At 46.7% G+C, this 27,791-nt stretch overlaps 1 protein-coding gene across 1 annotated transcript; it reads left to right on the top strand.

Annotated features, from left to right (window-relative positions):
- Positions 1–1,524: 1,524 nt before the first annotated feature.
- Positions 1,525–27,791, top strand: adamts12 (ADAM metallopeptidase with thrombospondin type 1 motif, 12). Its single transcript, XM_053871105.1, has 24 exons — positions 1,525–1,705; positions 2,103–2,452; positions 13,088–13,265; positions 14,105–14,298; positions 14,359–14,442; positions 14,709–14,833; positions 14,910–15,059; positions 15,553–15,696; positions 16,752–16,896; positions 16,963–17,055; positions 17,160–17,305; positions 18,552–18,721; positions 18,898–19,031; positions 19,158–19,278; positions 20,324–20,568; positions 20,749–20,890; positions 20,963–21,089; positions 22,437–22,647; positions 23,017–23,883; positions 24,024–24,176; positions 24,236–24,412; positions 25,355–25,501; positions 25,605–25,758; positions 26,725–27,791. Exons 1-24 carry the CDS (start codon positions 1,597–1,599, stop codon positions 26,841–26,843), a joined length of 4,485 nt encoding a protein of 1,494 aa, XP_053727080.1. The 5' UTR covers positions 1,525–1,596; the 3' UTR covers positions 26,844–27,791.

Genomic DNA, 27,791 nt, shown 5'->3' with positions numbered 1-27,791 from the left:
CTCTCCATGTCCTCATTCACCACACGGATCTCATTGGTTGTCTTCGTCTTCCCATTTTCCCTGGTTTCTCCAACTCCAACAATCTTCCACCAACAGTCTCCAAACACAAGACGTACAATAGTCTCCTCTCACATCAACAATTCAGACTTGGCTCTCTCAGCCAGAGTTAAGGTGAGCAAGTGTCTGATGGAACGACTATATTGTGCAGTTGAGTACGATTTAAATGAATAAAGTGCTGCATCAGCGTTCACTTCCTTTTTTTTTTTTTTGCTTCCCTTAAAGCTCTGATGTAATTGGTCAGTTGCACACATCTGGTGGCCTCCCAACTAAGTGACAATGATTCTCATGAAACACTGATGACAGCAGCACAGGAAATTCTTTATTCTTCTCCTGTTTCCTGTGACACTGTTTCCACGGCCAAATGTTTCACAGTCTGTTGCACATTAATGGAGCAGGCGACTTGAGGGTCAGTCTCTGGCAGTGTTCATTCACAGAGTGAAATCTTGAGTGAAGATTTCCTTCTGGCAGGAAGGAGTGTTCATCAAATATCATGCACCACTTGTCTGTTCCAACAGCTGCTGATATCAAGAGACACATCATCAATCACCTGCTGGAAGTGGAGCGGTGCTCACAAATCATTAAAAGTGCACACTTGTATTTTGAGGGTGAAGCAGTTCAAATACATTTGCACATCCTCTTTTTATGCTGGCTGTAGGTTTGTTTACATCCTGCAAGTTGATCATACGTGGTTTCATTGCTGCCTATACTGGAGCAGGAAGAGGTTGAGAGTTCAAACCCACTGTGACCAACTCTGTTCACCTCCCTGACTAATTTAATGAACTGTTACTTGGAGTGATGCTGTTGAAAAGAGGGTGAAACACAGAAATATGTTGTTTTAAATAATAAAATCTTTAAATAATAAGATAATTTTCCTGATCCACATAAGAAAAATATCATCATGCTAATGCTTTAATTTCATAGAGAAATAACAGATTAAAAACAGAAAACATTCTGCTACTGTCAAATGACTTCCAGCCTTGTACAGTGGTGTTTGGAGCCACTGAGGTTCCGCGCGCTCTTATTATTGCAAACTAACATATGGATTGATCACGATGATTTTAACATTTTACTCCCACTCTGGTTTGCATTCATAAGAATTGCATGCAGTTTTACATTGGAAACTGCGGCTTTATTGAACCACATATGATTTCATTTCTTTTGTTTTCTGTCCCGCGGACAGGCGAGCCGCAGTGCGCACGTGTTCTGAAACGCGCCTCCGTGGAAAAGTGCTTAGCGGCAAGTCCAGGCACAGTTGAACTAGCTTTGCGTTGAGCCTGCGAGGCTTCTTCGGTCTCGCTCGCCCTGAATGCTGTGCGTAAGGGAGACAGGAGAGTGGAGAACACTCCTCCCTCCCTCCATCCCTCCTCCGCACCGGCGCTGTCCTCCGCTTCTCTGCTGCGGGACCTCAGACCTCCTCCTCTCAGCGCGCTCCCTCCGTGATTCTCGGCTCTTTCGTGTCATGACACAGCGCGGCGCTGCATCCAAGCGGTCCCCTCTGGATCTCCGAGTGTTTCTCTCAAATCTGAGTGTGGTCACATGAACAATGCGATGGGCCCGGTTCTAGTGCTGCTTCACTTTGTTTCCATCCTGGCTGTCGAGCATGAAGCGCTGCCCCGCTTCTCCAGACTGCTCCTCGAGCAACAAGGTCAGTGTGGTGCATGAATGAATGAAATGCATGACTTAAGCAAAAGTTGAATTTCAGAATGTCCATACAGGACCTGCGTCACCTCAAGTTTGTTGTTATTGTTGTTTAGATTGTCTTCATGAAGTGTCAAAATAAAATGCGTTTTTGCCCAGTTCAAACACGAAAAACCACCCGATCAAATGTTGATGTTAAAAATAATGCAGGTGTACATGTCTCTTATCTCTGATAAGCACCTGGGCGGGCAGTCGCGTGATAAACTTCGAATAAATCTGCCTGGACTCGTCGTTTCATGCATCAATGGAAGAGCAACAGTGTCTTTGCGTTGCTTATCGTGATATCATGTACAGTTTTCTGATCCTGGAGTACTATTATTCAGCCACTCACCTACTCTTTGCAGGTCGGCCCCATCAGTCTGTAGTCCACCCGGTGAAAATCAACGGCCATGGAGAGTTTGTGTCCAAATCTCTGGCTCACCACTTCAGGGGTGGAAGACACCGACGTGCCCTGCGCCCTCATGGCTCAGAGGAACGGGTTTACTATGAGGTTAACTACCAAGGTCGTGCCTTAACTTTCAACTTAACTGCAAACAATCAACTGGTTTCAAATGACTACATCGTGGAAAGACGGAACGGTGGCGCCAACACCACTGAGCATCGCTCATTTGAGGGCAACTCCTGCCATCTCCACGGCTCAGTGTCGGCTGCTGGAGTGAGAGGAACTGCTGCCATCAGCACTTGTAACGGCCTGGTAAGGATTCCCTCAGCAACTCACATATCTGGGCTCCTATATATATAATGTCCAGATGCTGCACCACTGAACTTTTCACAGGTCTGCATCCTTTCTCTGACTACCTCTGTCCCTTGAGTCAGGGTGGAGGGAACCCCCCTTACAGGAAGTTGGTTCAGACTGTAACAGGCTGTTAAACAGACCCTTCTATCTGACAGAGCCCTGTCTGTTTGTTTCAAAGACTTCCTGACACTATTTGTAGAACGCCACAGTCAGCCTTAAGATTTCTTGGCCAAGCCTTGCACCCTGTCAAGAGCCTTTCTTCTGAATGGTTTCACTCTCTTCCATCCCTTTCAGTCTTCCAGGTTATATTCCTGCAAGAACTGCACGGCAGTCCAGTGATATTTATAGATCTGCCACCTTTTATGGTTTGGAAATATAATGTTTGACAGATGAAGAGACAGGAAACTGGGTCATATGTTTCCTGGTCAGGGTGAGGAGCGAGAGGAGCCCTGTAGCCTTCACAGTATCAAAGAAATGATTCTGTTTCAGAGTTTATTTGCTGGAATCATGGGGCAGGTTGTTCAGGTCTTTCACTAGTCACTCGGGTGACCTTTTCTAACCTCAGAGGAGCCATGTGGCTACCCCTCCCTGCTCTATAACTCCTATGATGAAATATGCATAAACATCAAAATATTTCAACCATAAAATGATTGGTTCAGTCAACAGTCTATACATAATATATTACGGTGTGTCATCATCAAACCTATAACCAGCTTCAGATTAACCTGAGTAAAATAAAGCTCATTCACAACATATCCAATGGATGCTTGGAGGCAGTTGTTGAAATGCATAGCTGATGTGAAGATAAGGAGCCGAGCCCCTTCATCATCCAAGAGTCACAGAGCCAGCGGTGGTGTCTGAGCTATCCTGTAGAGTAGCACCCAGAAACTCTTTTTTCTCTTGTTGCCGATTTATTTCAGCCTTCAGGCGCTCTGCTGTTGTTCTTGTGCAGTGATTCAGAGAGGTGTTTCTGAAACCATCCGTCGTAGTCAGAGACACGTCGGCAATCAAAGGTCGATGGTTTTAGTTCAAGGTGTGAATCTGGAGGAATTTCTTTGTTTGATTGCGTTCCAGCTGGAATGCCTCTCCTGCATGGTCTTGCCTGTTGCCTCCATGTTCTGTAGCGATTGTTCTCCACTTTTCTTCTCGACATCTCATTTGTTCCATCTGAGTCACAACCAAGACGACAACTGCAGGTTTTATATCTGACCCACTTTACATGGCCTCCAGTCGATCCCCGATGTTGCGGGGTTTCATTTGCACTGAAATTCCTACTGTACTTTTTTTCCCTCTGTAATCTCAAATGCTCCAGTGAGTCCCTTTGCTCCAACTTACACCGATGTAGTACTCTGGTTTTCTGTTCCCTAGGAGATAGTTTATTGCTGTAAAACCACAGAGAGAACTACTCAACAAGGAGACTCAGCCAGACAGATGTGGGAGGGAAACCCAGCCAGCTGCAGTGGAGGTCATTCACCCTAAGGAAACAACTTCACCCAAATTATTTGTACCTCACTGTGTATCTAAAAGCAAGTGTGAGGATAATGCTTGCGCACAGACATAAAACAACACAAGTGCCCGATAATATATTTGCTGACAGATGTGCAGTGCAAATGAACATCACAGCCACAATGTTGCTGCTATATAGTTTATACATATCCCTCCATCTGTGTTGCTTTATAAGCTCCCTCAGTGTACGAATATGAAGGTCAGTATGAATCCTCAGATTCTTCCAAGCACAGCACCTACCTTGGACTGAACCTCTAAATGTGGGACATGGGAGAAATTTCATGTCCTTAGTATCGTAGCTAGGGACTTTCCTGGAGTCCCTAATGACCTTTTTAAGGCATTACGTCTAAGGACAGTGGTGCGATAGAATCTCCAGGGCGCCCGCTAGAGGTGTGCGAGGTCATGTTTGCAGGAAAACCTTTCTTATGTGGACTATCCCTTTTTGAAAAAGAGCTTCATGAATTAATTCACTGAAAAGCAACACAGTACATGTGCCTGGTCTGTATGTGGCAATTTGATGCAAGAAAGATTTTTTGTCAGTACTTTCAATAAGCTCAACATGTGTTCCAGTGCCAACACTCTTATCAAGTCTCCCATTGTCATTATTATAGAAGAGGTGGAGCAATGATGTAAGTATCAGTATACTCTGGGACCTTGTGTCAGTGACTGAAAACTGTTGGTAGAAGGCATGTACTGTATGAATGCAGACCCTAAAATGCATCAAGGAAATAGGAATTAAAAAGGTCCGCTGTGACTTCCCAAATATTGTTTGAATGAGCCATTATTGTTGTTGGCCGCACATTGCTCACTGCTCATGGCTGTTGGTGGGAGCAATTGAGCATGAAATCACGTCGCCGAGCTTGTTCCTTGTCTCATCACCACATCACATCACCACATCGTTGATCTCATATTTCACTGGGCTGATACAGTGCACACATCATAAAGGTGATATGAGCAAAATGGTTTGATATGCGAATGACTGATGGCAGCACTAAGCCGCAATTTGTCATCATGTCTTTGGCAACATATCATTAAACATGACATCATCTAGTTGCTACAGCCAGGTTAGCCTCGCTCAAACAAACCATTCAAATTCTTTTCTCCATCTTTACGAGAGGCTGGTGTCCACTCTCCATTAATTTTGTAGTTTCCGTGGGAAAACCTTCCTATTCAACAAAAGCTGAAGTTCTCTCCCTGGGGCGCATCGCAAAACAAGAACCAGCAAGTTCAGAGCAATTACAGCGGTATTTTCTTCACTTAAATGCTTGTTTCTTGGCAAAGGGCAGATGAAAAATGATAATGTTTTTGACCTTTGTGGAAAGAATTAGCGCTGACTAGACCCAAGCCTGCAATTCTTTTAGATACATTTCAGTTGAGGGTGGATGTTTGCTTTTTAGTCCCATTTGAGCGTGAGGCACACCCATGTGACGCACTAATAAGTGCTCAGGTGACGGAATCAGTGCTATAACTTTATATTTCAGCCTCATTTGGCCGGCACTAAAACCTCACAGAAGCAGGAAGCAGGTAAAGCAGTTCCACATGGCCGCTGAATTAGAGCAACACAGCGCTGTGTTGTGGTAACCTCTACTGGCCCTGCCACCTCACACTGAAACATGCCTCCTCTATGTTCGAGGAGGGGGATTAACCAGCAACACAGTGGGGGGTCAAGAAAAAGGAAAAAAAAAGCTGGCACAGCATTTCAGTATGAGAGCAAAACATTTTTCCTTTAAAGAAAGCACACTTCTTTTTGGAATCCTCGCGAGAAGTGGCACGACCTGAGCTCGGAACATGGTCGTTTAAGGAATTGCTGGTAACACTGTGATATACCGCTGAAGGCTGACAGTAGGACCACATGCATTTGTTATGTAGATCATACAGACACGCATGGAGAGCTGCTGAATGTTTGGATGGGCCTCTCTGTAGCATTCCTTCCTGTCTGATCTGCACTCCACCACCTGCTTCGCTTGGCTGGATTAACTCTGCTGTTCACAATAGCATGAACATACGACAGAGTAATGTGGTCGCAAAATATGGCAATGATTGGGATCGAAGGAAGGCAGTGGTGAGCCAAGGCGAACAAGAACCACAAACATCGATGAAAAATGATGAAGAACAGAGTTCAGAACAAAGATGTGTCAACTGGTGCGACTTTAGCATCACAACTGCAACACAGCAGCTACACATTAGAAGAGGCCCAGTGATCTGGTGACTATCGCAGAGGTTTTATTCCCAGAGTTCCCACAGAGTAGAAACCACGTGTTTATTATTTCATTATTTTCATTATGCATTTGACGTCTTTAAAATACTACACTTCTTTTTATAACTCACTCTCCCTCTGTGTTAGTTAGGTTCACTTATTACGACCGCTACTTCACATCGGAATTATTATGTACTTCTTGCTTTAATCACGAATTGTGTACTATTACTGACAATCTTTAACAAGCGTTTAAAATGGAAGGAGGGCGGCACAAGCCTTGTACTTTGCTTGGCAGGTTCTTGTGTATTTTGTGGCTGTTTACTAGTCTACTAGTTTTATATGTAGTAAGTGCCTCTTAATGGTCTGTGGTTGTTTTAAGGCAGATTTGAACCATGCCACTTCCACGACAGGGACAATAAATCCAAGTGGGAATTGAAGCACTTGGTGTGGCGAGAAAGGGATGTAAAGGGATGATGCAGAGAACATCAGCAAGCTTTCAAACCAGGTTGAGAAATGGTCAGTGTTGCCAGTTGAATAAGTCAAGAGTGATGTTTGCATATTCAGCAACTGTTCGATAGCTTTTTTTTTTTTAAAGTCTTCTTTTTTCTTTTTGTTTATTTCTTTTTCAAAATGAAACTAGCTGTTTGCTGACTAGGTATGTTTACATTTGTCCTCTTGTGGTATTTTTACAACACAGCCAAACAAGGATTACTAGCAGGTGGAATTTACTGGGACTCTCGCCTCCCCTGATTTGCACTTTGTGAACTCCCTGGAAGCAGAAACCGGACACCAGGCCAACAGGCTGCAAACCGTTCTGTCAAGAATCATGAAAAACTTGTCGTGGTGACCTAGAAATGAGGAGCGCGTGAAGAAAAAGCAGGCTGGATGTCACGGGACGAAGGGACGAGGGAGCTAAAGCCACGTAGGGGGACGTGGTGTAGGACCCAAGTGCAAGTGGTTATAGGCACAGGAGGCAGGAGGGAATTATAAATAATATTTAATAATTAAACAAACTAAAACAGAACAGAAAGCATCACCGAACCGGGAGAAACAGAGCGAACACAGAATGTAAAAACAGAGTAACCAATACTAGCGGAAGTGCACAAACATAAGTAAAAAGTCAAAACAGAAAGCGTCACCGAACCGGGAGTTAAATGAACTTAAATCACAAATGAAACCGAGAATAAACTACAAAAGAAACCAAAGAAACACGGCAAACAGCAAGAAACCAAAAACACTAACTCAAGGCAGCAGGGTTAAACAGTGTAACAAAAGAACTAGCAAGCGCACAGAAACAAGAGAACGAAAACAGAGAGAGCCACGAGTTAAATTAACTTGTTAGCAAACAGAACTAAAAGCCGAACACAGGAAGAGACACGAGAACCAGGAGAGCCAGCAAATGGAACGAAAGAAGCCGAACACAGGGAGAGACACGAGAACCAGGAGAGCTAACAAATGGAACGAAAGAAGCCGAACACAGGGAGAGACACGAGAACCAGGAGAGCTAACAAATGGAACGAAAGAAGCCGAACACAGGGAGAGACACGAGAATCAGGAGTTACCACGGGGGAACGAGAGGAGTCCAGCAGCACAGGAACCAGAGGAAACATCACAGGGGACGTGGAAAACACACAGGGTCTTGGAGAACTGGCAGGAAACAATGACAACGATCTGGCACACGTTGCTGGAGCCCAGGTGTTTTTGAAGACAGTAATCAGGGTGTAATGGGCTCCAGCCGTGTGCCAAAGGAGCAGAGGGAGAGAAGCAAAACCAGGACTCTGAGCCTGGAACCGGAGCCATGACAGTACCCCCCCCTTAAAGAACACCTCTTGGTGTTCCACCAGTCCTGGATGGACGGTCGTCGTAGACGAGGGGAGGAGGAGGCCCATTGGAGCGACTGGAAGAGCCGGGCTGCAGCGACCCGGAAGACAAGCTGGGGTACTGGAGAGGTGGCGGGTGGGAAGTTGCGGCTGGGGTCTTCGGGAGGCCGCGGCGGCGGCTTGGGAGCCACGCTGAAGACGTGGGGAGGCCGCGGCGGCGGCTTGGGAGCCACGCTGAAGACGTCGGGAGGCGGCGGCGGCTTGGGAGCCACGCTGGAGACGTCGGGAGGCGGCGGCGGCGGCTTGGGAGCCACGCTGGAGACGTCGGGAGGCGGCGGCGGCGGCTTGGGAGCCACGCTGGAGACGTCGGGAGGCGGCGGCGGCGACTTGGGAGCCACGCTGGAGACGTCGGGAGGCCGCGGCGGCGGCGACTTGGGAGCCACGCTGGAGACGTCGGGAGGCCACGGCGGCGGCGACTTGGGAGCCACGCTGGAGACGTCGGGAGGCCACGGCGGCGGCGACTTGGGAGCCACGCTGGAGACGTCGGGAGGCCGCGGCGGCGGCGACTTGGGAGCCACGCTGGAGACGTCGGGAGGCCGCGGCGGCTTGGGAGCCACGCTGGAGACGTCGGGAGGCCGCGGCGGCGGCGGCGGCGGCTTGTGAGCTACGCTGGAGACGTCGGGAGGAGACAGCGGCTTGGGAGCCGCGTAGGGGCCATCGGGAGGAGACAGCGGCTTGGGAGCCGCGTAGGGGCCATCGGGAGGAGACAGCGGCTTGGGAGCCGCGTAGGGGCCATCGGGAGGAGACAGCGGCTTGGGAGCCGCGTAGGGGCCATCGGGAGGAGACAGCGGCTTGGGAGCCGCGTAGGGGCCCTCGGGAGGAGACAGCGGCTTGGGAGCCGCGTAGGGGCCCTCGGGAGGAGACGGCTTGGGAGCCGCGTAGGGGCCCTCGGGAGGAGACGGCCTGGGAGCCGCGTAGGGGCCCTCGGGAGGAGACGGCCCGGGAGCCGCGTAGGGGCCCTCGGGAGGAGACGGCCCGGGAGCCGCGTAGGGGCCCTCGGGAGGAGACGGCTTGGGAACCGCGCCGGAGTTTTTGGGAGGCAGCGGCCTGACCAGGGGAGGCGCCGGCTGGAGAGCCGCGCCGGAGACCAGGGGAGGCGCCGGCTGGAGAGCCGCGCCGGAAAACAGGGGAGGCGCCGGCTGGAGAGCCGCGCCGGAAAACAGGGGAGGCGCCGGCTGGAGAGCCGCACCGGAAAACAGGGGAGGCGCCGGCTGGAGAGCCGCACCGGAAAACAGGGAAGGCGCCGGCTGGAGAGCCGCGCCAGAGACCAGGGAAGGCGCCGGCTGGAGAGCCGCGCCAGAGACCAGGGAAGGCGCCGGCTGGAGAGCCGCACCGGAGACCAGGGAAGGCGCCGGCTGGGGAGCTGCGCCAGAGACCATGGGAGGCGCCGGCTGGAGAGCCGCGCCGGAAAACATGGGAGGCGCCGGCTGGAGAGCCGCGCCGGAAGACACGGGAGGCGCCGGCTGGGGAGGCGCCAGCTGGAGAGCCGCTGGCTGGAGGGCCGCGCCGGAGACCACGGGAGACGCCGGCTTGAGAGCAGCGCCGGAGACCACGGGAGACGCCGGCTTGAGAGCAGCGCCGGGGACCACGGGAGGCGCCGGCTTGAGAGCTGCGGCGGAGACCACGGGAGGCGCCGGCTTGAGAGCTGCGCCGGAGACCACGGGAAGGGCCGGCTTGAGAGCTGCGCCGGAGACCACGGGAGGCGGCGGCTGGAGAGCCGCTGGCTGGAGAGCAGCGCCGGAGACCACGGGAGGCGGCGGCTGGAGAGCCGCTGGCTGGAGAGCAGCGCCGGAGACCATGGGAGGCGGCGGCTTGAGAGCAGCGCCGGAGACCACGGGAGGCGGCGGCTTGAGAGCAGCGCCGGAGACCACGGGAGGCGGCGGCTTGAGAGCAGCGCCGGAGACCACGGGAGGCGAAGACGGGGAAACACAAGAGTCACGAAAAAAAAAATCACGGACGGGAACAGACAGAATTGGCTCCGACGGAAGAGCAGAAGAAGCAAGTGGAACACCGGACATAGCAGAGCGGGAGGAAAGCCGCGTGACTGATTGAGCTATTGAGTCCAACACCTCAAAAATGGACAGAGTCATCCTCTCCATATTACCTATACTGGTGGCCTGAGCGTCTAGTTCCTCCTGCCAGCCTTTCACCACTGCTGGGTCCATAATTGTGGCCAGATCGTTTCTGTCACGGGACGAAGGGACGAGGGAGCTAAAGCCACGTAGGGGGACGTGGTGTAGGACCCAAGTGCAAGTGGTTATAGGCACAGGAGGCAGGAGGGAATTATAAATAATATTTAATAATTAAACAAACTAAAACAGAACAGAAAGCATCACCGAACCGGGAGAAACAGAGCGAACACAGAATGTAAAAACAGAGTAACCAATACTAGCGGAAGTGCACAAACATAAGTAAAAAGTCAAAACAGAAAGCGTCACCGAACCGGGAGTTAAATGAACTTAAATCACAAATGAAACCGAGAATAAACTACAAAAGAAACCAAAGAAACACGGCAAACAGCAAGAAACCAAAAACACTAACTCAAGGCAGCAGGGTTAAACAGTGTAACAAAAGAACTAGCAAGCGCACAGAAACAAGAGAACGAAAACAGAGAGAGCCACGAGTTAAATTAACTTGTTAGCAAACAGAACTAAAAGCCGAACACAGGAAGAGACACGAGAACCAGGAGAGCCAGCAAATGGAACGAAAGAAGCCGAACACAGGGAGAGACACGAGAACCAGGAGAGCTAACAAATGGAACGAAAGAAGCCGAACACAGGGAGAGACACGAGAACCAGGAGAGCTAACAAATGGAACGAAAGAAGCCGAACACAGGGAGAGACACGAGAACCAGGAGAGCTAACAAATGGAACGAAAGAAGCCGAACACAGGGAGAGACACGAGAATCAGGAGTTACCACGGGGGAACGAGAGGAGTCCAGCAGCACAGGAACCAGAGGAAACATCACAGGGGACGTGGAAAACACACAGGGTCTTGGAGAACTGGCAGGAAACAATGACAACGATCTGGCACACGTTGCTGGAGCCCAGGTGTTTTTGAAGACAGTAATCAGGGTGTAATGGGCTCCAGCCGTGTGCCAAAGGAGCAGAGGGAGAGAAGCAAAACCAGGACTCTGAGCCTGGAACCGGAGCCATGACACTGGACCTCTGAAGCTGTCTTGATGGGGAGCGTGGCCTCATTTTCCCCTGGAACTGATCCAAGATGATGCACACATGTCCACATTTATTAACTCATTTGAAAGACTCACAACAGTGCTTGAAATTATCACTCCTTTCGGGTTCATTTGAAGAAGGAGGAAGTTGGCCCCTGAAGAGTCAAGGCTTGTTTGGACGTAGAGCATCACTCATTATCTCAATGAAAGGAAATGTAGTGCCAGACTGGAAACTTTTCTTGTATATGCAGAGGAAATATAAAAACAGAACATACTGAGCAGCAGGTGAAGGCGTGTCTGTGTGTGAGGGTGCGTTTCTATGTGCTTATCTACGTGTGTGTTGTGCAGACAACGTTGTGAGTGATCAGCTGCACCAGTAAGAACACGCAGGACATACTTGGCTGGGGAAAAAAAGGAAAGTGTCTACTGTGGCCGAGAATGTGCCTCAGGGAACATAAAGGGAGGGATGCTGCTAGTTTCTCTGTTAAAAAAAAAAAAAAAAAAAGAGAGATTTGCTGGCCTTAAACATAGTCCTTGATTTAAGTTAGCATAAAATGTTAAATGAACTTGTACTGACTTTGAATCTAAAGTGGCTCATAAGGGCTTCAGTTGGCTAAACTAATAGTTCACTTGCTTTTGGATGTTTGGACCTAAAAGTTAAAAGTTGGCAAAAAATGGAAATAGATTACTGACACCTGTGATGTGATTTAGCACGACAAAGCTAAAAATGTGCAGTCTTTTATTGTTTCAAATTCTATAAATTGTAATTCTTGACGTGATCAATACTTGATAGGTCATCACAAACGTCCCATGCAGTGAGCTGATGTGAATATTTTGTTATTCTCTGTGGAGTAAGGTGGAATCCACCATAGTGGAAATCACTGAGGAATGAACGCTGTTGCCTTAGTTCCTCAGCAGTTAACTTCCAGCTGTTTGCATGAAACGATTCGCACACGTATGCAATTTTAGGTTGTTGCAGGACACCAGCATGATTACTGTCAGATGAGTAGTATGTGTTGGGGTCATTCCACTTCTACTTCCTATTATGTTGCAGTACTATGAATCATACTCCAATGAAAGTGTAAATAGTTTTATACCACTGTGGGATCCATCCTCTATCCTCAATAGTGGTTCTGGCATTTTTCAAGTTACTTCTTGAACATAAAAAAGTCCTGTGCAAAGCTGTTATTGCTCAACCACTTGGGTCTTTGTTTATTCATATTCCTGCAGGAGTTAAAAAAGCTGTAGGAGAATATCACAGCAGCTCTCAGCTAATCTTACTGATGTGTGTCGCTGGCCTAATTCCAAAGCTAAACACTGAGTGTAAAATAAAGCCAAACCATTCTAACACAATATCATTCGTTCAGGCAAGATGAAAAGCACTAAGCAGATTTAGAAACCTTGGGTAGTCAAGCCCCCTCCTCCCAGGGAGCTCAATCTCTGGGGCTGATCGCTGGTCAGGTGTGGATGTGAACCAACGTGGTTACGGTGAATGGACACACAGGATGGACACATGGTTCGAGCAGGATGGGTGACTCGGCATCAGGGACAGATGACGTAGGGTCAGATGCCTGAGATCATAGTTTCATAATGGCGGAACTGTTTGTATAAACACTGGTAAGCAGATTGCTGGGCATTATATGCCTCCTTCACTAGAATTTCTTTTTTTGATTGAGAATATTTGATGTTTTGACATTTACGGTGTATACCATCTACCAAATGCTCTCCACTGTCCACTTTTGTTTTTTCAGTTTCATGTCAAGTAATTTTCACTGGATAAAGTGTAACCAAAGTGGCTCATGTCCGTCACCCAAGCTTTTCCTTTTCCTCTGCCACAGAGAGGCTTCTTCTCACTCCCTGAGGGTCACTACTTTATTGAGCCGCTCCAGAAATCTCCTGAAGACCCTGAAGGGACAGCAGAGCCGCACATCATCTTTCCCAGAGTTCACACTGGATCTCAGAGGAGAAAACGCAGCCCTGACGCCGGCGACTCCGTCAGCCCCTGTGGAGTGCAAGGTCGGTGTTTGTGTCGGGGGCCGTCATGTTCTTGAGCTCCTCACATAGCAGTAACAGTAAACAGTAAATCGGTGCTTGTAGTACCTTACCTTTTCAATAACATATGAATCAAACCCCACCTGACACGCAGCATTTCCTAACATGACATCATCGAGGGTCAGTTCGGTTTAAATGTAATGAGTAATGAGTTTGTTTGACTTGAAAATGTTAGAAATGCTGGCCAGATATCATCAGCCCATCATTCATTGACCCACCTCCAAATGAGTGTTGAAGTTCGAAAGCAGATGGGAAAGTTGCAATGTAATAATCAGAAGAAGAGCAATTGGTCAACAAATGTGACCGACACAAAAATAAGCAGGCTTTTGTTTTTCTTGTAATCAGGAGCACATTCAAGTCAACGCAAACACAAATCTTTGGAAATGTGTTTTCTTTAAGTTAAAATAATGAACGTTTGTGCCAGAGCTGTGAAGAAATGAAGGGTAAATGTGTTTTCTCAAGTAGAGCTGCTGCCAAGACAATGTCATTCATGTCCATTCATCCATCAACGTATTCATCATTCACCTCTGTCTATATATATATATATATATATATATATATATATATATATCTGTCAAATCTTCTTTTATCTGTTTTTCACCATCTTCTGATCCTTCTCATTGTTGCTGGTTTTATTTTACTTTAACCTCATCTAATTCCGAGAAAACTTTCTTTCTATATGCAGAGAATCATAAATATATAGGTCCACCATCTGCCGAAGTCCCTTTGATCATGGACAGGCAACAACTGCCATTTTCCATCTTCAAGTCAGGAAGAGCCTGAACTACCATTTCATTTTTCAGATGACGACTCGGTCCGGTTGGAGAAGGAGCGAGAGGAGTGGGAGAGGAAGGAAGGTGAGAGGTCACGTCCTCGAACTCAGCGCTCGGTCAGCAGGGAGCGGTGGGTGGAGACGATGGTGGTGGCCGACTCTAAACTGATAGAATATCATGGCATTGACAACGTGGAGTCTTACATCTTCACCCTCATGAACATGGTGAGTAAACCACAGTTTCAAAGATGACACGACACAAGGATCTAATGTCATTGCTGACAGGTGGCTGGGATCTTCCACGATGCCAGTATTGGAAACGCTATCCACGTCATTCTGGTGCGTCTGATTCTGCTGCAGGGAGAAGAAGTGAGTCCACGTTTGTCTTCATTCTTCAAGGCCAACATTAGAACATAAACCAAACTTCAGTTCATATCTAGCTGACAGAAATTCTGTCACAATCGACACTGTATGATTTAGATTTAGCTCAATTACCATAAATATTGTTTCAAACCACATGTTCCACTGAACACCAGAAGGGGGCAGCCTTGACATGTCTTTCAATATCAATATATATGTTTGAGTTTCTACCAACACCAGTTGTGTTTGCTTGTGCGTCTACTTCTGTCCTGCAGAAAGGCTTGAAGATCGTGCACCATGCAGACACCACTCTGGCCAGTTTCTGTGCTTGGCAGAAGAACTTGAACCCTCAGAGTGACACTCATCCAGCCCACCATGACGTGGCTGTGCTGGTCACCAGGCCAGTAGCCCTCATCTTCATTCAGCATGCTGAGATGATTTATGTCTGCACGCTGACAGTGTGTGTGTGTTCTCAGGAAGGACATCTGCGCTGGCATGAATGCTCCGTGCGAGACTCTGGGACTCGCTCATCTGTCAGGGATGTGCCAACCTCACCGCAGCTGCAACATCAACGAGGATTCAGGACTACCTGTCGCCTTCACCATCGCACACGAGATGGGCCACAGGTGTGTGAGTGTGGGTTTCACTGAATCTGAAGGAGGCGCACATGATGAAGATACGATATAATTTTGCATTTAGTTTTCCATAGAGGTTATTGGTGGTACCTGCTACATCAGGTATTGAGCTGAGATAAGTTAGTGGAACAGGAAGTAGGAGCTGAAAAGTGACTGGACCCCAGGACCTCCGTGAGGATGCAGATGTGACTAAACACAATTTCCAAGAAAATCCTAGTCATTGTATGCAATTTTATGTATTACTGCAGCATAGATGGAAGCAGCCGCGTCACCACGTCCATAAATGCCCTCTATGGCCTTACTCTTGACCTTCTGCCTGGCAGTTCCAACCTCAACATCTTCTTGTCGTTAGATGTACCTAAGTATTTTATCAAGTCAAGAAGAGCATGCAATTCTTGACCCATGAGTTGTTTTGGCAAATGTCTATTCAAGTGTTTCCCTCGACACTGTGGGAAGTTGATGTCTTGGCCGTGCTTCATCGCAGCTTTGGAATCCATCACGATGGCCAGGGGAACGACTGCGAGCTGGAGGGGAGGCATCCGTTCATCATGTCCAGACAGCTGATGTACGACAGCTCGCCTCTCACGTGGTCAACCTGTTCCAAGGACTACATCACCCGCTTCCTGGAGTAAGAATGTGCTCTCCAACCCCTGGGATCCTATGTTGTGTGGTGTTAAATCGCTGTTTAGAGTCCGTCTGTGGGTGAAACAAAAAAGAGAGCCGTGTTGACGGGGAAAACAAGTTTGATAAACAGTGATTAAACTGTGACACACTGAACTTTAGCCAGCTTAACAAGCACAGTTCTTGTAAAAGCACAAGCGTGACGTCCCTGAAGAGTCATGCACGGTGGTCTCACCTAGAAATATTGTTTTGCTTTTCTCCCCACATGATTAACGCTACACTGTGCCAGTAGAGGATCATATAACACTCTACAGATGTTTGCAGAGGCCTGGCTAAAATGCGAGCGAGCGAGCTGCCATGTAACTAGTTATGAAATAAATAAAAATAGCATGGTAATTGAAGAGTAATTTTGAGACATTGGGGAGCGTAAAGGACCAGCTCAGACATGTTGAACATGTGAGCATGTCTTAACAAGTTATAGCTGGTTTTCTTGGCTCACTTGAAGAACATTGCTTTTTGTTGTTGTTTCCAGCTTGGCCAGCCCATCCAGCTTTGTTTTTCCGTTCTGTCAGAATCACCACTTTGCCATTTGGGGAACTAAAGCAAGTCTAATGCGAGGCGAGATAACATTTCTTATATTGTACATGCAGATGTTGGATACTCTGGAAAGCTCCCCTGTTCACCACATGACTTGCATCATTCAACATTTTCCTATTGAGAACCATATGTTTCTGTACTGTGGGAGGAAATCAGAGTGCCTTGAGCAGTCATAGAGGCACTGACTGAACATACAGATCCATGCATCTTTAGCCGCTACGGTCATGAACAAAGGACTCAGCCAATGGAGTAGGCTCTCTGGAGCATTCTTACTCTCATCTGGGGTCACCGCCTTTGGGTAGAGGCTTTAAAGATATTGAGGTGCCAGCGCTAAGTATCATCTTTTGTGTTCATAATCACACCTCTTGTGACTGGTACAAAGTGGAGAGAGGGCAGTAAGTCATTTCTGTCACTTTCCAGACACTTTGTTCTTCAAACATTCATGTGATCTATCTGATATTTTAGTCGCGGTTGGGGTTTCTGTCTGGACGACCGTCCTTCTAAAAGAGACCTGACCACCCCGCTGGCTCGCCTGGGTGTTCGCTACACAACCCACCATCAGTGCCAGCTCCAGTACGGTCCAAATGCCACTTTCTGCCCGGAGGTCGATGTGAGTGCACAGCAAACCCAGACTGAAAACGTAGAAGACTGTTTTATTCTTGAATTCTGCTTGCAGAATGTGTGTCAGATTCTGTGGTGCTCAGTCAATGGATCTTGTCGCTCGAAACTAGACTCGCCTATCGACGGCACCCGCTGTGGACCAGAGAAGGTGGGAGACCACAGCGCCTTGGTGTCAGACATCAATGATATCACTCTGATACCGAATTACAAAGCGGAGTGTGTCATGCTTTTGTTTGTTCCTCTCTTCAACAGTGGTGCATCTCTGGTGAGTGTGTGATTGTGGGCAAACTCCCAGAGACGGTGAATGGAGGCTGGGGACCCTGGAGCACCTGGTCATTTTGCTCCCGGACCTGTGGCACCGGTGTGCAGTCGGCAGACAGAGAATGTAACAACCCCAAGTGAGGCTTCTCTTCAGGCCGGTTAATCTTATATAAAGGACTCACTGTAATGAATCAAGTTGAATGATGAGAGTGCAAGTGATAAACAAATAAGCCTATAGTGAAATGTTTATGTCAATGTTTATAAACATTATTTGGTAAATTTATAAAAACATGAACAGTTATATGGTGCAAATGAGTGGCTTAGCAGAGCCCCAGTGCCTTTCTAGTTAATGTTGTCTGCGTATTATGATTATGTGATAATTCACAACATTTATTTATAATTTAATTCCAGTTTGCTCCAGAACATAAAGATGACTTGAAGAGAGATTTTAAGTTTGATATTCCTGCTATTTTGCCTTAAGACTGATAAATTAAACTCATTTTAGATGCCATCTTTGTTCTGCTGCTGAAGCAGGAAGAGGATCTACTGTTGTTCTAGTGCTGTCTACTGACACCTACTGAAGCCTCATATTTTCAGATATTGTTATAAAAATTGAAAGTACAGTGGTACCTCGGTTCTCGACCACACTCCGTTCTAGATGGCCGTTCGAGAAGCAATTTGTTCAAAATCTGAATCGATTTTTCCCATTACAATGAATGGAAAAAGAAATAATGTGCTCCAGGCCTTAAAATAGGCTTTTGTAGGAGTGAATGTAGAGTGTCTGCTGCAGGTGCGCTGTTCCTCTATGTGTGTGGCCGCTGCATGTGGGAGGGGTTGCCGAGTGAGTGACGTCTCTCCAGAAGTGAAGAGGTGCCCTCAATATGAAGAAAAAACAGACAGTAAATGTAGCTAACAGGACACGTCTGCATAGAGAGGCTGCGTTATACACAATAACAAAGCGCGTCGTGGGTCAGCTGATCGGTCCACGCCGGCTATTTTCGGGGGCGTTCGAGTTCTGGATTTTCGTTCGAAATCAGCAGCAAAAAAATCTCGAAATTTTTGTTCGAACTCTGATTTGACCACTGTAATTTGGAGCTTGAGTCAAACTCAAGACGTGGGGGCCAAATCCGTATGATGGGCTAGCAATAAATGTTGTGCTAATTTGAAGAGTGCCAACGAATGTTGACAGTGCGTCACACCTCTTTGAGGTGGGAGCTAGAGACACCCGCCGAACAGGACTCTTGCGATTCTGGAAATATTTTAAAACAAGGTCTAAGCCTTTAACCTAGCAAACCTGGATAGCAAAGAGTAGCAGATGCTTAACCGAAAATGTATCAGCTTTGAATTCAAAACTAAAAAAATTTCCTTTGTTGATTCACACAGACCTGAATTTGGGGGAAAATACTGCACTGGAGAGAGGAAGCGTTATCGCACCTGCAACACGAAACCGTGCGTGAAGGAGATGCCGACCTTCAGGGAGATGCAATGCAGCGAGTTTGACACGGTGCCATACCAAAACATGCTGTACACGTGGGTCCCAGTTTCCAACCCTTGTAAGTGACTGAGTCTCTCACAAAACTGAGCACCCTCTACTGTAGTTTACACTTGTTGGTGCATCTTTATTTTACAATTTTCAAAATCATTTACCATGTAAATTATAATAATACATGAGTCAATGAATCCCATAAATGTTTCAATGATCTTTTTTGCCTTACAACACTGACTTCAGTGAGTCCCTGTGAGCTGCACTGTCGTCCCATCAACGAGTATTTCTCAGAGAAGATGCTGGAGACGGTGACGGATGGGACTCCATGCTTCATGAACAACAATTCAAGAAATGTCTGTGTCAACGGAGTGTGTAAGGTAGTGTGTCTGGGTAAGAGTCTGAAGGAGAGTAGCGGGATGTTGCAGTAGCAGAGAGGGAGTGCTGTTGTGTTGCTCCTCTTCATGGAGCCGAAGAGGTTTAATGTTGCTGTGCTTTCTCCACAGGAAGTGGGCTGCGACTGGGGCATCGACTCTAACGCAGTGGACGACCGATGTGGCGTTTGTTTGGGGGACGGGAACAGCTGTGAGATTGTGCACAAGTCATATGACCAAGAAGACGGCTTCGGTGAGTGCATTGTCTGATTTCGTTATTTGAAATTCAACATGTCCTATGCTGGCATAAACTTTAAGTAAAAACTTCCTGGTTGTGTTGTGGGAGTTTCAGAAGAGAAGCATGAACAGAATTTATGGCCGACAGTGTTCTGACTCACTTTTGAGGAGCTGCTGGTAGATGCTGGGAATTCGCTCTGTACTCAAGTTCCAACTACTAGAGTCACTCACCCGTATGACTTGGTGGTTTCATGAGTCATGTCCTGTTCAATTAGCGACTCAACGTGTCACTGGTGGTAGAAAGTACAACAATATCGCCTACTACATAAACCTTAACAAAAGATTTCTTCAACAGAAGCTTCGTAGTCCCCCTTATTTGTCACTGTCTTGGGATGGGCACATAACATAAGTGCATGTGGTCAGCTACCTCATATTTGGAGTCGAGATACACAAATATTCAGTCCACTTGATGATACTCAATAGTTGACATCAGTGGCCAAAACCCCAATTTCTCAGGTGGAAGGTCATGGCAGGACATGTCAATGAACATGAGCGTTGTGTTGTGTTGTGGTTGCCATGGCAGCTGTCTGCTCCACACTGTGCAGCTGTTCATCCTGAAGTAATGGGCCTGTCTAATTTGTGTGTCCCTCTCTCGCTGTGAGATCCGTGTGTGCGTGTTGTGTCGGACATTCGCGGAATCAGCTCACAAAAATGTGACTGTCGGATAAGTGTGGTTGAGATAAGCGGCCCAGATGTGAGAGACTTCAAAAGACAGACAGAAGCCCCCCCGCCCCCGGGCACAGACACACAATCACACACACCTTTGCACAAACATCATTAAAGTGCAGAAACTCACTCTTCTCTGCCCCCCATCTACAGACAGTAAAAAACAGAGACAGGGCAGTGCCCCCCACACTGCACACACACATGCCAGCGAGCCTCACAGACTGGGGCCACCCGCTGTTAAAGATCAGAGGGAAACTGTGGCAGACTGGATGTGAGTGTGGCAGCAGTCATGGTGGGCCGTCTAGTGACTGTGACCCCCCTCCTGACTCCTGCAGGGTACATGGATGTGGGAGTGATACCTGAGGGAGCGCGGGACATCCTGGTGGTAGAATCAGAAGAGGCAGGGAACTTCCTGGCCCTGAGGAGCCAGACGTCCGAGGACTACTTCCTCAACGGGAACTTCATCATCCAGTGGAACGGCGAGTACGAAGCTGGGGGGACCACATTCTACTACGAACGCAGTGGCAACCTGGAGAACCTCACCGCGCATGGACCCACCAAGGAGCCAATCCTGCTGCAGGTATCTTCATCTACGGAATACTGAACTGTCTAAAACTGATGACTGATACTGTGTTCCCTCCTGGGTTCCTCCTTCAACTGAGGAGAGTAAATGAGTCACTGAAGTGTGTGTTAGTGTGCTGTAGGTGGAATCTGTAGATTTTGTGATTAATCCATATGCCTTGTCCGACTGTGGTTTCAGTTGCTGTTTCAGGAGCGAAATCCTGGTTTGAAATATGAGTACTCAATAAAGAAGACCAAAGTAACTGGAAATGAGATCCTAGAACGCATCTACAGGTGGAGACTTGGAGCGTGGACGGACTGCAGCACCACTTGTGGCATGGGTTTGTATTCAGTTTTGACCAGTGTTGTTTGTCAGACTGACGGAGATTTCACGTACGACCTTCTGCGCCTAGGTGAGCAGCACCAGCCTGCACGCTGTTTTGAGGTGGATGTGGGTGTAGTGGACGAGTCTCTGTGCGACCCTGAGAGCCGTCCTCCAGACAGGCACAGGAGGTGCAAGAATATGGATTGCCCCGCCAGGTCACTGTTCTATTTTTATTTACTCTAAAGTGGTGTCTGCTCATACAAAGTAGACAGTAGTCTAGTTTGACAGTAGTGGATGATCTGGACTGGTGATGCCAATTATATTATGCATTTTATATATCAGTTTATATGCATTTTTATAGCAATATGTGATTTTTTTTTCACAGACGGAGCTGTATGCTAAATGCTTGTGTGTGCACACACAATGAATTACATGATGTTAGGCAGCAAAGCAAGTGTCTGGGCTGCAGCCTTTTGAATGTTTTTTTACATTTTCCTTTATAACAAGGCAAAACACTTCAAAATAGAACAGTTTAGGTGCAATTATAATATCATATCAATATATAGGGGGAGAGGGGAGTTGAGCGTGGTGTGCATCTGGCCATTTACTGAGGCAGTGAGTGTTTTTGGACACATTTCCTCAATAGTACATAAACACAATTTTCCACTCTAATTTCTCTCTCTTCACCTTGTTTTCCAACTTCGAAAATGCAATAATATTTTTGCTTAAGCTTTCAATTGTCACTGTGTTCTCTCTCCAAACGATTCTTTTGAATAATTTCCATGTGTTTCATTTATTCACAGCAAGTTGAATCACACAGAATAAAAATGTGATAATATTTTTCACATTAAAGTGAAAGGAAGTGTTTTCACGTTTACTTGAAATAAAAAAGAAATACATATTTAAAAAGGTTATATACATGAAAGTTTCATTCAAATCACAGCAGAAAACTATTATACTTAGAAGATGTTTTGCAGTCAAATGAAAAACTAAGACACTTGAATAAACATTAATAGTCTGACAGCATCCATGCTTAGTGAACCCACTGCTACTGTCATGTTTTGAAAGGGCTACCACACCTCACTTGGTAGTGGTGCTTCTCACCAGAAAAGCTGTCAGTGCTTTGATGTAAGGAACCGTAATATCCCCAAAAGCGCAGCTGGAATAGACTTTCTTTACCTTGTCTTGAGTCATCAAGTCAGAGCTAGGCCTCCTTGAAATACTTTGGTATTAAAGGGTGAACTTTAGTAAAACTTCAGTTTGGAGGTTCAAGGTCTCCCACTGATGAGAATTTGTTGTTCTTCCTCCCGGTTGCCACCTGACCCCTCGACCAACCACGCTATGCTGCTGAAACCTTCAGACCATCTTCATGAATTAGCAACCACCTGTCGCTCAAAAGCATTAGCTCTTAGACCCCAGGCACTGGAAAAGGAAAGTGTCTATAAGTCTAGACTATAATGGATGTTGGGGGAATTGCACTTCAAAAGTGTTGACATTCTTCTTCTGTACAGTTTGGACTGTTCTAACAAAAAATCATTGGACTTTCTGTGACGTCTGCTCAGGTGGTGGGTTGGAGGATGGCAGCAGTGCTCAGCCACCTGTGGAACAGATGGAATACGAAAGCGAACAGTCCTGTGCGTCCGCACAGTCTCAGGGGAAGAGCGGGTTCTGCATCCAATGGAGTGCAAGCACCTGCTGAAGCCCAAACCTGTGGTGCCGTGTGGCAGAGACGTTGTGTGTGGGCAAGACTGGGCTGTCGGCCCCTGGGGAGAGGTGAGACCTCTCTCTATTCATTCTTTTTCTTTCCCTGGATGGGCTCTCAATATTCAAATAAGGAAAACTGTGTCAATAACAAAAATTAACAGTGAACAATGAGCACATTTTTTTACCTTGCCAGTTAATCCAAAATGGAGCTAATTGAATAAAAACCATTTTAAAACCGGCCAAGAATTATTTCTTTTTTTTAATAATTATATATGAGTATAAAATAGTTATTTTAATACTTTATTTGATAAAGAATATATATTGGATTTTTCGATTTCATTACATGACATGAACCCCAAAATGACATGAATGATCAAACTGAGATGAAGACTGTATACTTACAAACTACAAAACAATTGTGTTGGCGACTCTTCACAGTGTCCAGTGACGTGTGGAGGCAGCGTTCGATCAAGAATAGTGACGTGTGTAAAGAAATCATGTGACCCAACCACTAAGCCGCGCTCCAGGTCCCTGTGTGCCCTGCAGAGCTGCCCCAACTCAAGTCTGCGTAGACGCCCGGGGCCTGTTCCCAAACACCGCCGCTTCTTCCCACCAAAGAGGAGTCCCACTAAAGTTCCCATCCTGACCACCACCGCTGCCTCCAACTACACAACTGTATTCAGGTCAACAGCTGCGCCTGATTTCATCGATGACTTTAGTGTCGTTGTGCAGCGGAATAATTCACCCAAAAAAGACAAAGAGGCTGATGATATGAAGGGGGAAGAGGACAGCGAGGAGGGGAGCACCCCAGACATTGAGATGACGGTCACAGGTGACGAGGACAAAGCAAAAGATGAGATTATCGACCTGGATGCAGCAACAACAACCAGTGACAACATCAACTCAACAACTCGTTCTTCTACAGTGGCCACGCCTACTTTACAAAACACTCCCACACGCACCACCTTTGCCCCACGCACCAAGACCACCCACCGACAGCCCATTACCACTCCTCGGACCACCTCCTTTGCTCAGCAGACTCCTCACGTCACCACCAGGGCTGCAACAACAGCACGCAGTCCCTTCACCACCGTGTGGCCACAGACGACAGTGAAGGTCATCAAGTTGAAGAAGCCAGCCAAGAAAAACCCGCCAGCGAAGAAGCCCAAAGTGAACCACTCCAAGAACCAGAACCAGTCGGTTGACGTCTCCATCGGCAGCTCGGCCAGTGAGCAAGGAGACTTGAAGGACAGGGAGCCCACCAGGACAGTGGACGTATTCTGGGATGTGGGAAACTGGAGTGAGGTGAGCAAGTGATATTGTCAAGGCTCTTTAAATGTGTTGAGAGTCTTGATAGTGTGCATGACTCCATCATAAATAACTCTACCCAAGAATGAGGAAGTGAAATTTGTGATATTGAGCTTGCTTTATATTTTGACCTCTAGTGTTCGACCACTTGTGGTATTGGGGCGATGTGGCGATCTGTTACCTGCAGCTCCCAAAACTCTGAGGACTGTGCCAGCATGAAGAAGCCAGACCCGGCCCGGACATGTCTCCTGCAGCCGTGTGCAACCTGGCAGGCTGGCAGCTGGAGCAAAGTTGGTCCGCACTCTATCCATCTTTCATAAAACCTCCTCCTAACCTGCTGACTCTTCAGTGTCCAGATGACTGTGCGGAGATGGGGCGGCGGCACCGGGAGGTCCTGTGTGTTGACACCCAAAGTAAACGTCCACTGCGACCTTTCCACTGTCAGACCATGTCCAGCAGACCCCTGAGCACCCTGACCTGCCCTCACAGGGCCTGCATGGCCTGGAGTTCATCACCGTGGGGTCCGGTAATGTCAACAGCTTTTTGGGTTATAAAACATCCGCGCTGCCTCACTTCTGCTCGCATCACACGGCCACCGGAGACTAGCACCAAAACTATAAAAATGGATGTTGTGCTGGTGCATTCAACACCGCCACCAGAGCGCGATGATCTTCAGTTCTAAGAATAACCGCCAAGCCATCAATCATCATAGATGCTTTTAATCATCTTTAGCATGTAACTAAAGCCATTTGGATATTTTATTGGATGGCACTTATTTAATCACATTACAAATGGAGGCATTTTAAATCCACTTAACTGTTGAAATGCAGAGCAATTGAACACAGAAAAAGGCTTATTTAAAAACAACCACTTACACCAGATATATGAAAGAAAGTGGGCTTCAAACACCATGTGTCACATGATCATGAGTCATCCCCACAAATGTGCATCCAGATCTTGGTGCCAGTCTTGAATACCTTGTTGGTCGAAGGACTGCACCGCCCTTCAGGTTTTTTTTCTGTATTAATAATCATATTGTCAAAATCACTTGCAATAGTTTCTGTGGTCAGATGACGTTTGAGTGCGTCGGTGGTTTTGCGAAGTGCTCTACATTTCTTATTTAATGTATCATTTGATGCTGAGATAGTTCCACAGTCAACCATTGATGCAGAGGTACTAATAACTGCATAATAGTTCCTTTTTTCATAATAGATCCGGTTTTCGGCCGAGACTTTCATTTCAGTGCCTCCCTACTTTTAACCCCTTCACTGCTCCTATTATTGTATATACTTGAAAACACGTTCTATACTGTCAGGTGGAGTTTGACTATACTAGATAGACTAAAGCTGTGAGGAGTTACTGTAGTTCGAAATGTAATATAGAGTGTAGGTCGGGCTCACTGCAGTTTCTCATCATGTTGGAGGAAACTGATGCAGCATTTCTCAAAGCAAGTGACTATTGACTGCAGTGCTCAGGGAGCTGTGGAGACGGAGTAAGAGAGCGGCTGGTGTACTGTCCCGAGCCTCAACGCTGTAGCAGCACACTGAAGCCCAACAGCACCCAGACCTGCAGCCTGCAGCCCTGCACCTGTTGGAGGAGCGAGGAATGGCAGCAGGTGATTACTCATGAGCTCTAAAGCTCGACTAAAGTTAACTGACCATTTCTGTTGTGTCTTGTGCTTCCTGTCAATATTTTCATTTGTGTGTATAACCTCCCAGTGCTCGCTGAGCTGTGGAGGGGGTCGGCAGCAGCGGGAGGTCAACTGTGTGACCGAGCTGGAGTCAGCTGTGATGCCAAACAACCTCTGTGAGAAGATGTCCAAGCCTGAAACTGTCCAGAAGTGTAATACACAAGAATGTCCCACTAACACAGGTGTGTGTGTGTCAAGCGATACTGTTAACTGCCAGACATTGTGACTGGCAGCCAAACATTACCCTCTCCTTCTTTTACGCCCTGAAGATTCACATTGTAACATTTGTCTCTAGTGTTCGCTGCATATATCATTAATTCCATTGCTCTTCTGATCATAAAACTACCAGGTTTCCAATAACCGTCCCTTTGGATGCCTATTTGAATTCAGTACTTTGTTTTACTTTGTTGGAGACTAGTATAGGTTGCTGATGAATCGCAACATTGATTGTTGTAATGGTAGATTTCAGCAAGAGCGTCCATACACTTTCATTATAAAAAACCACATTATATTTGTTACATTAGCAAGGATTGTTACAGCAATAAGGATAAATACATTCAGTTGTTCTGTATAAAATAAAATAAATATGTAATAAAAAACAGAAAAGTTTTTTAAAATGACATTTGGGAGTTTGTAGTGACGTAAAAGGCTTTTTTTTCAGTGATGGGCAGAAGAGAAGTGGAATTAAAGCAAAATAAATTGTATAAAATGTTACATTATGGCATGTGATGTCATTAAAGATGGGGAAATGACAGATTTTTTTTTGCTATACAGTGAAAATTTCTGAAATCTGTTATGAAGTTTAAAGTTGGAGGAGAGACAGTGTTGGACCACAACTTTTGGGGAGGGAAAAGGAGGAGGATATGTATGACTAGTGGATGTTCAAGAGAGATTGAGGTGGACTTGTTGTGGCAGCTGGGAACTGAAGATAGAAGAAAGTGATATTACCTTGGTACCTACATAGCAAGCTGCTACTTTGCTAACATTTTGTACCTCTGGTTGGTAACTTTAGTGTGTGGCTAAATATATTGTGTCATATCATCCACTGAAGTCTAGAATGCAAAAAGCATCTGAATTAAACAAGAAAAAAAAGATGACTGCTGCATGGGACTGTGTTCATCAAGTGTTTTTCTCTGTCATCCCACCAGCCTCTCCAGCCTGCAAGAAAAACACCATGTCATCCCGCTTCTGTGACAAACTCAAACTTCTGGGTCGCTGCTCCTTCAGGTCGGTCCAGAAACAGTGTTGTGTCACCTGCAGATCTTAGCCTCCTCGTCCTGCACTTGCATCTCTCACGAACTGGACTGTTGGAGTGATGAACAACAAACGTCGTGACAAATACAAATCTCTTCCTTCAGCTGCCTGGTCTCATGAACATAAGCCATCTCAAAGGATTTATAGATTTCTTCTTTTGCCTTCAACAAGGACGTATGCCTAGATAGAAGGTCCTGGCTCCAGTCTTTCCTCACATTTATATGGAACAGTCGAGGTTCCTCAGGGACACCCAAGCATCACCTTACCGCTTCAGTCCGACCAAAAGACCAGGCAGAGACAGTAATACTTGGTGCTCCAACACTGGTGTCCCTGCCACAGTTGAGGTCCACCAGTGTACTTTAAAATCCACCTCCTCACTCTCGCCACGGCTCAGACTGTGAGACACTGTTGCAAATTATATAGCTAATAATTGACTCTCACCTTAGAAGGTTTGGTTAGAAGTTCAGGTCCAGACAAAGTATCGATTTAGCCATGTTTATCAACAATCAGCCTGTGGCAGTTCAGCTTGACTGAATAATTCTAGTTTTCATGTTCAAATCTATGTTGATGGTGAAGTTGCTGCACTCCACATTTCATTGTCTAAGAACCCGCTGTATCCGGTGAAGGTGCTAACGGCAAGCAGCTTTTTGTGTTGTGTTTACCGGCGTTCAGAATGTAAATAAAGTCTGACCTCTTTTTAAATGTGTCAATAATGGTAAATAAAACTCTTGTGCAAATCTTGGCTTCATCTCAAAGCTGGTACTGTGTGTTTGCATAGAAATAGACACAAACTGAAACACACAATACTGCGGAACAGTATTGCGGTGGACCGGGCCGAGTGCAGGACTAAGTTCTGAGACAGAGGAGTTGCGGGTCATCCCTCTCAGGTCTGCTGCTGGCTTTGTAACAACTGTCTGGCTTTGTGATTACGCTGCTCTGTAGCTGTGACCGGAAATAAAAT

The sequence above is a fragment of the Synchiropus splendidus genome, chromosome 7 (assembly GCF_027744825.2).
Source record: "Synchiropus splendidus isolate RoL2022-P1 chromosome 7, RoL_Sspl_1.0, whole genome shotgun sequence".
Taxonomy (NCBI): domain Eukaryota; kingdom Metazoa; phylum Chordata; class Actinopteri; order Syngnathiformes; family Callionymidae; genus Synchiropus; species Synchiropus splendidus.
The sequence above is the reverse complement of the archived record's forward strand: the minus strand, read 5'-3'. Positions and strand labels throughout refer to the sequence as shown.

Bases quoted from the DNA above. Each gene is read 5' to 3' on its own strand.
- adamts12 (XM_053871105.1), top strand. From the start codon at position 1,597: ATGAACAATGCGATGGGCCCGGTTCTAGTGCTGCTTCACTTTGTTTCC. The intron at 17,306-18,551 runs GTGAGGCTTCTC...TGATTCACACAG, and splicing joins AGAGAATGTAACAACCCCAA to ACCTGAATTTGGGGGAAAAT. The intron at 19,032-19,157 runs GTAGTGTGTCTG...CTTTCTCCACAG, and splicing joins GTGTCAACGGAGTGTGTAAG to GAAGTGGGCTGCGACTGGGG.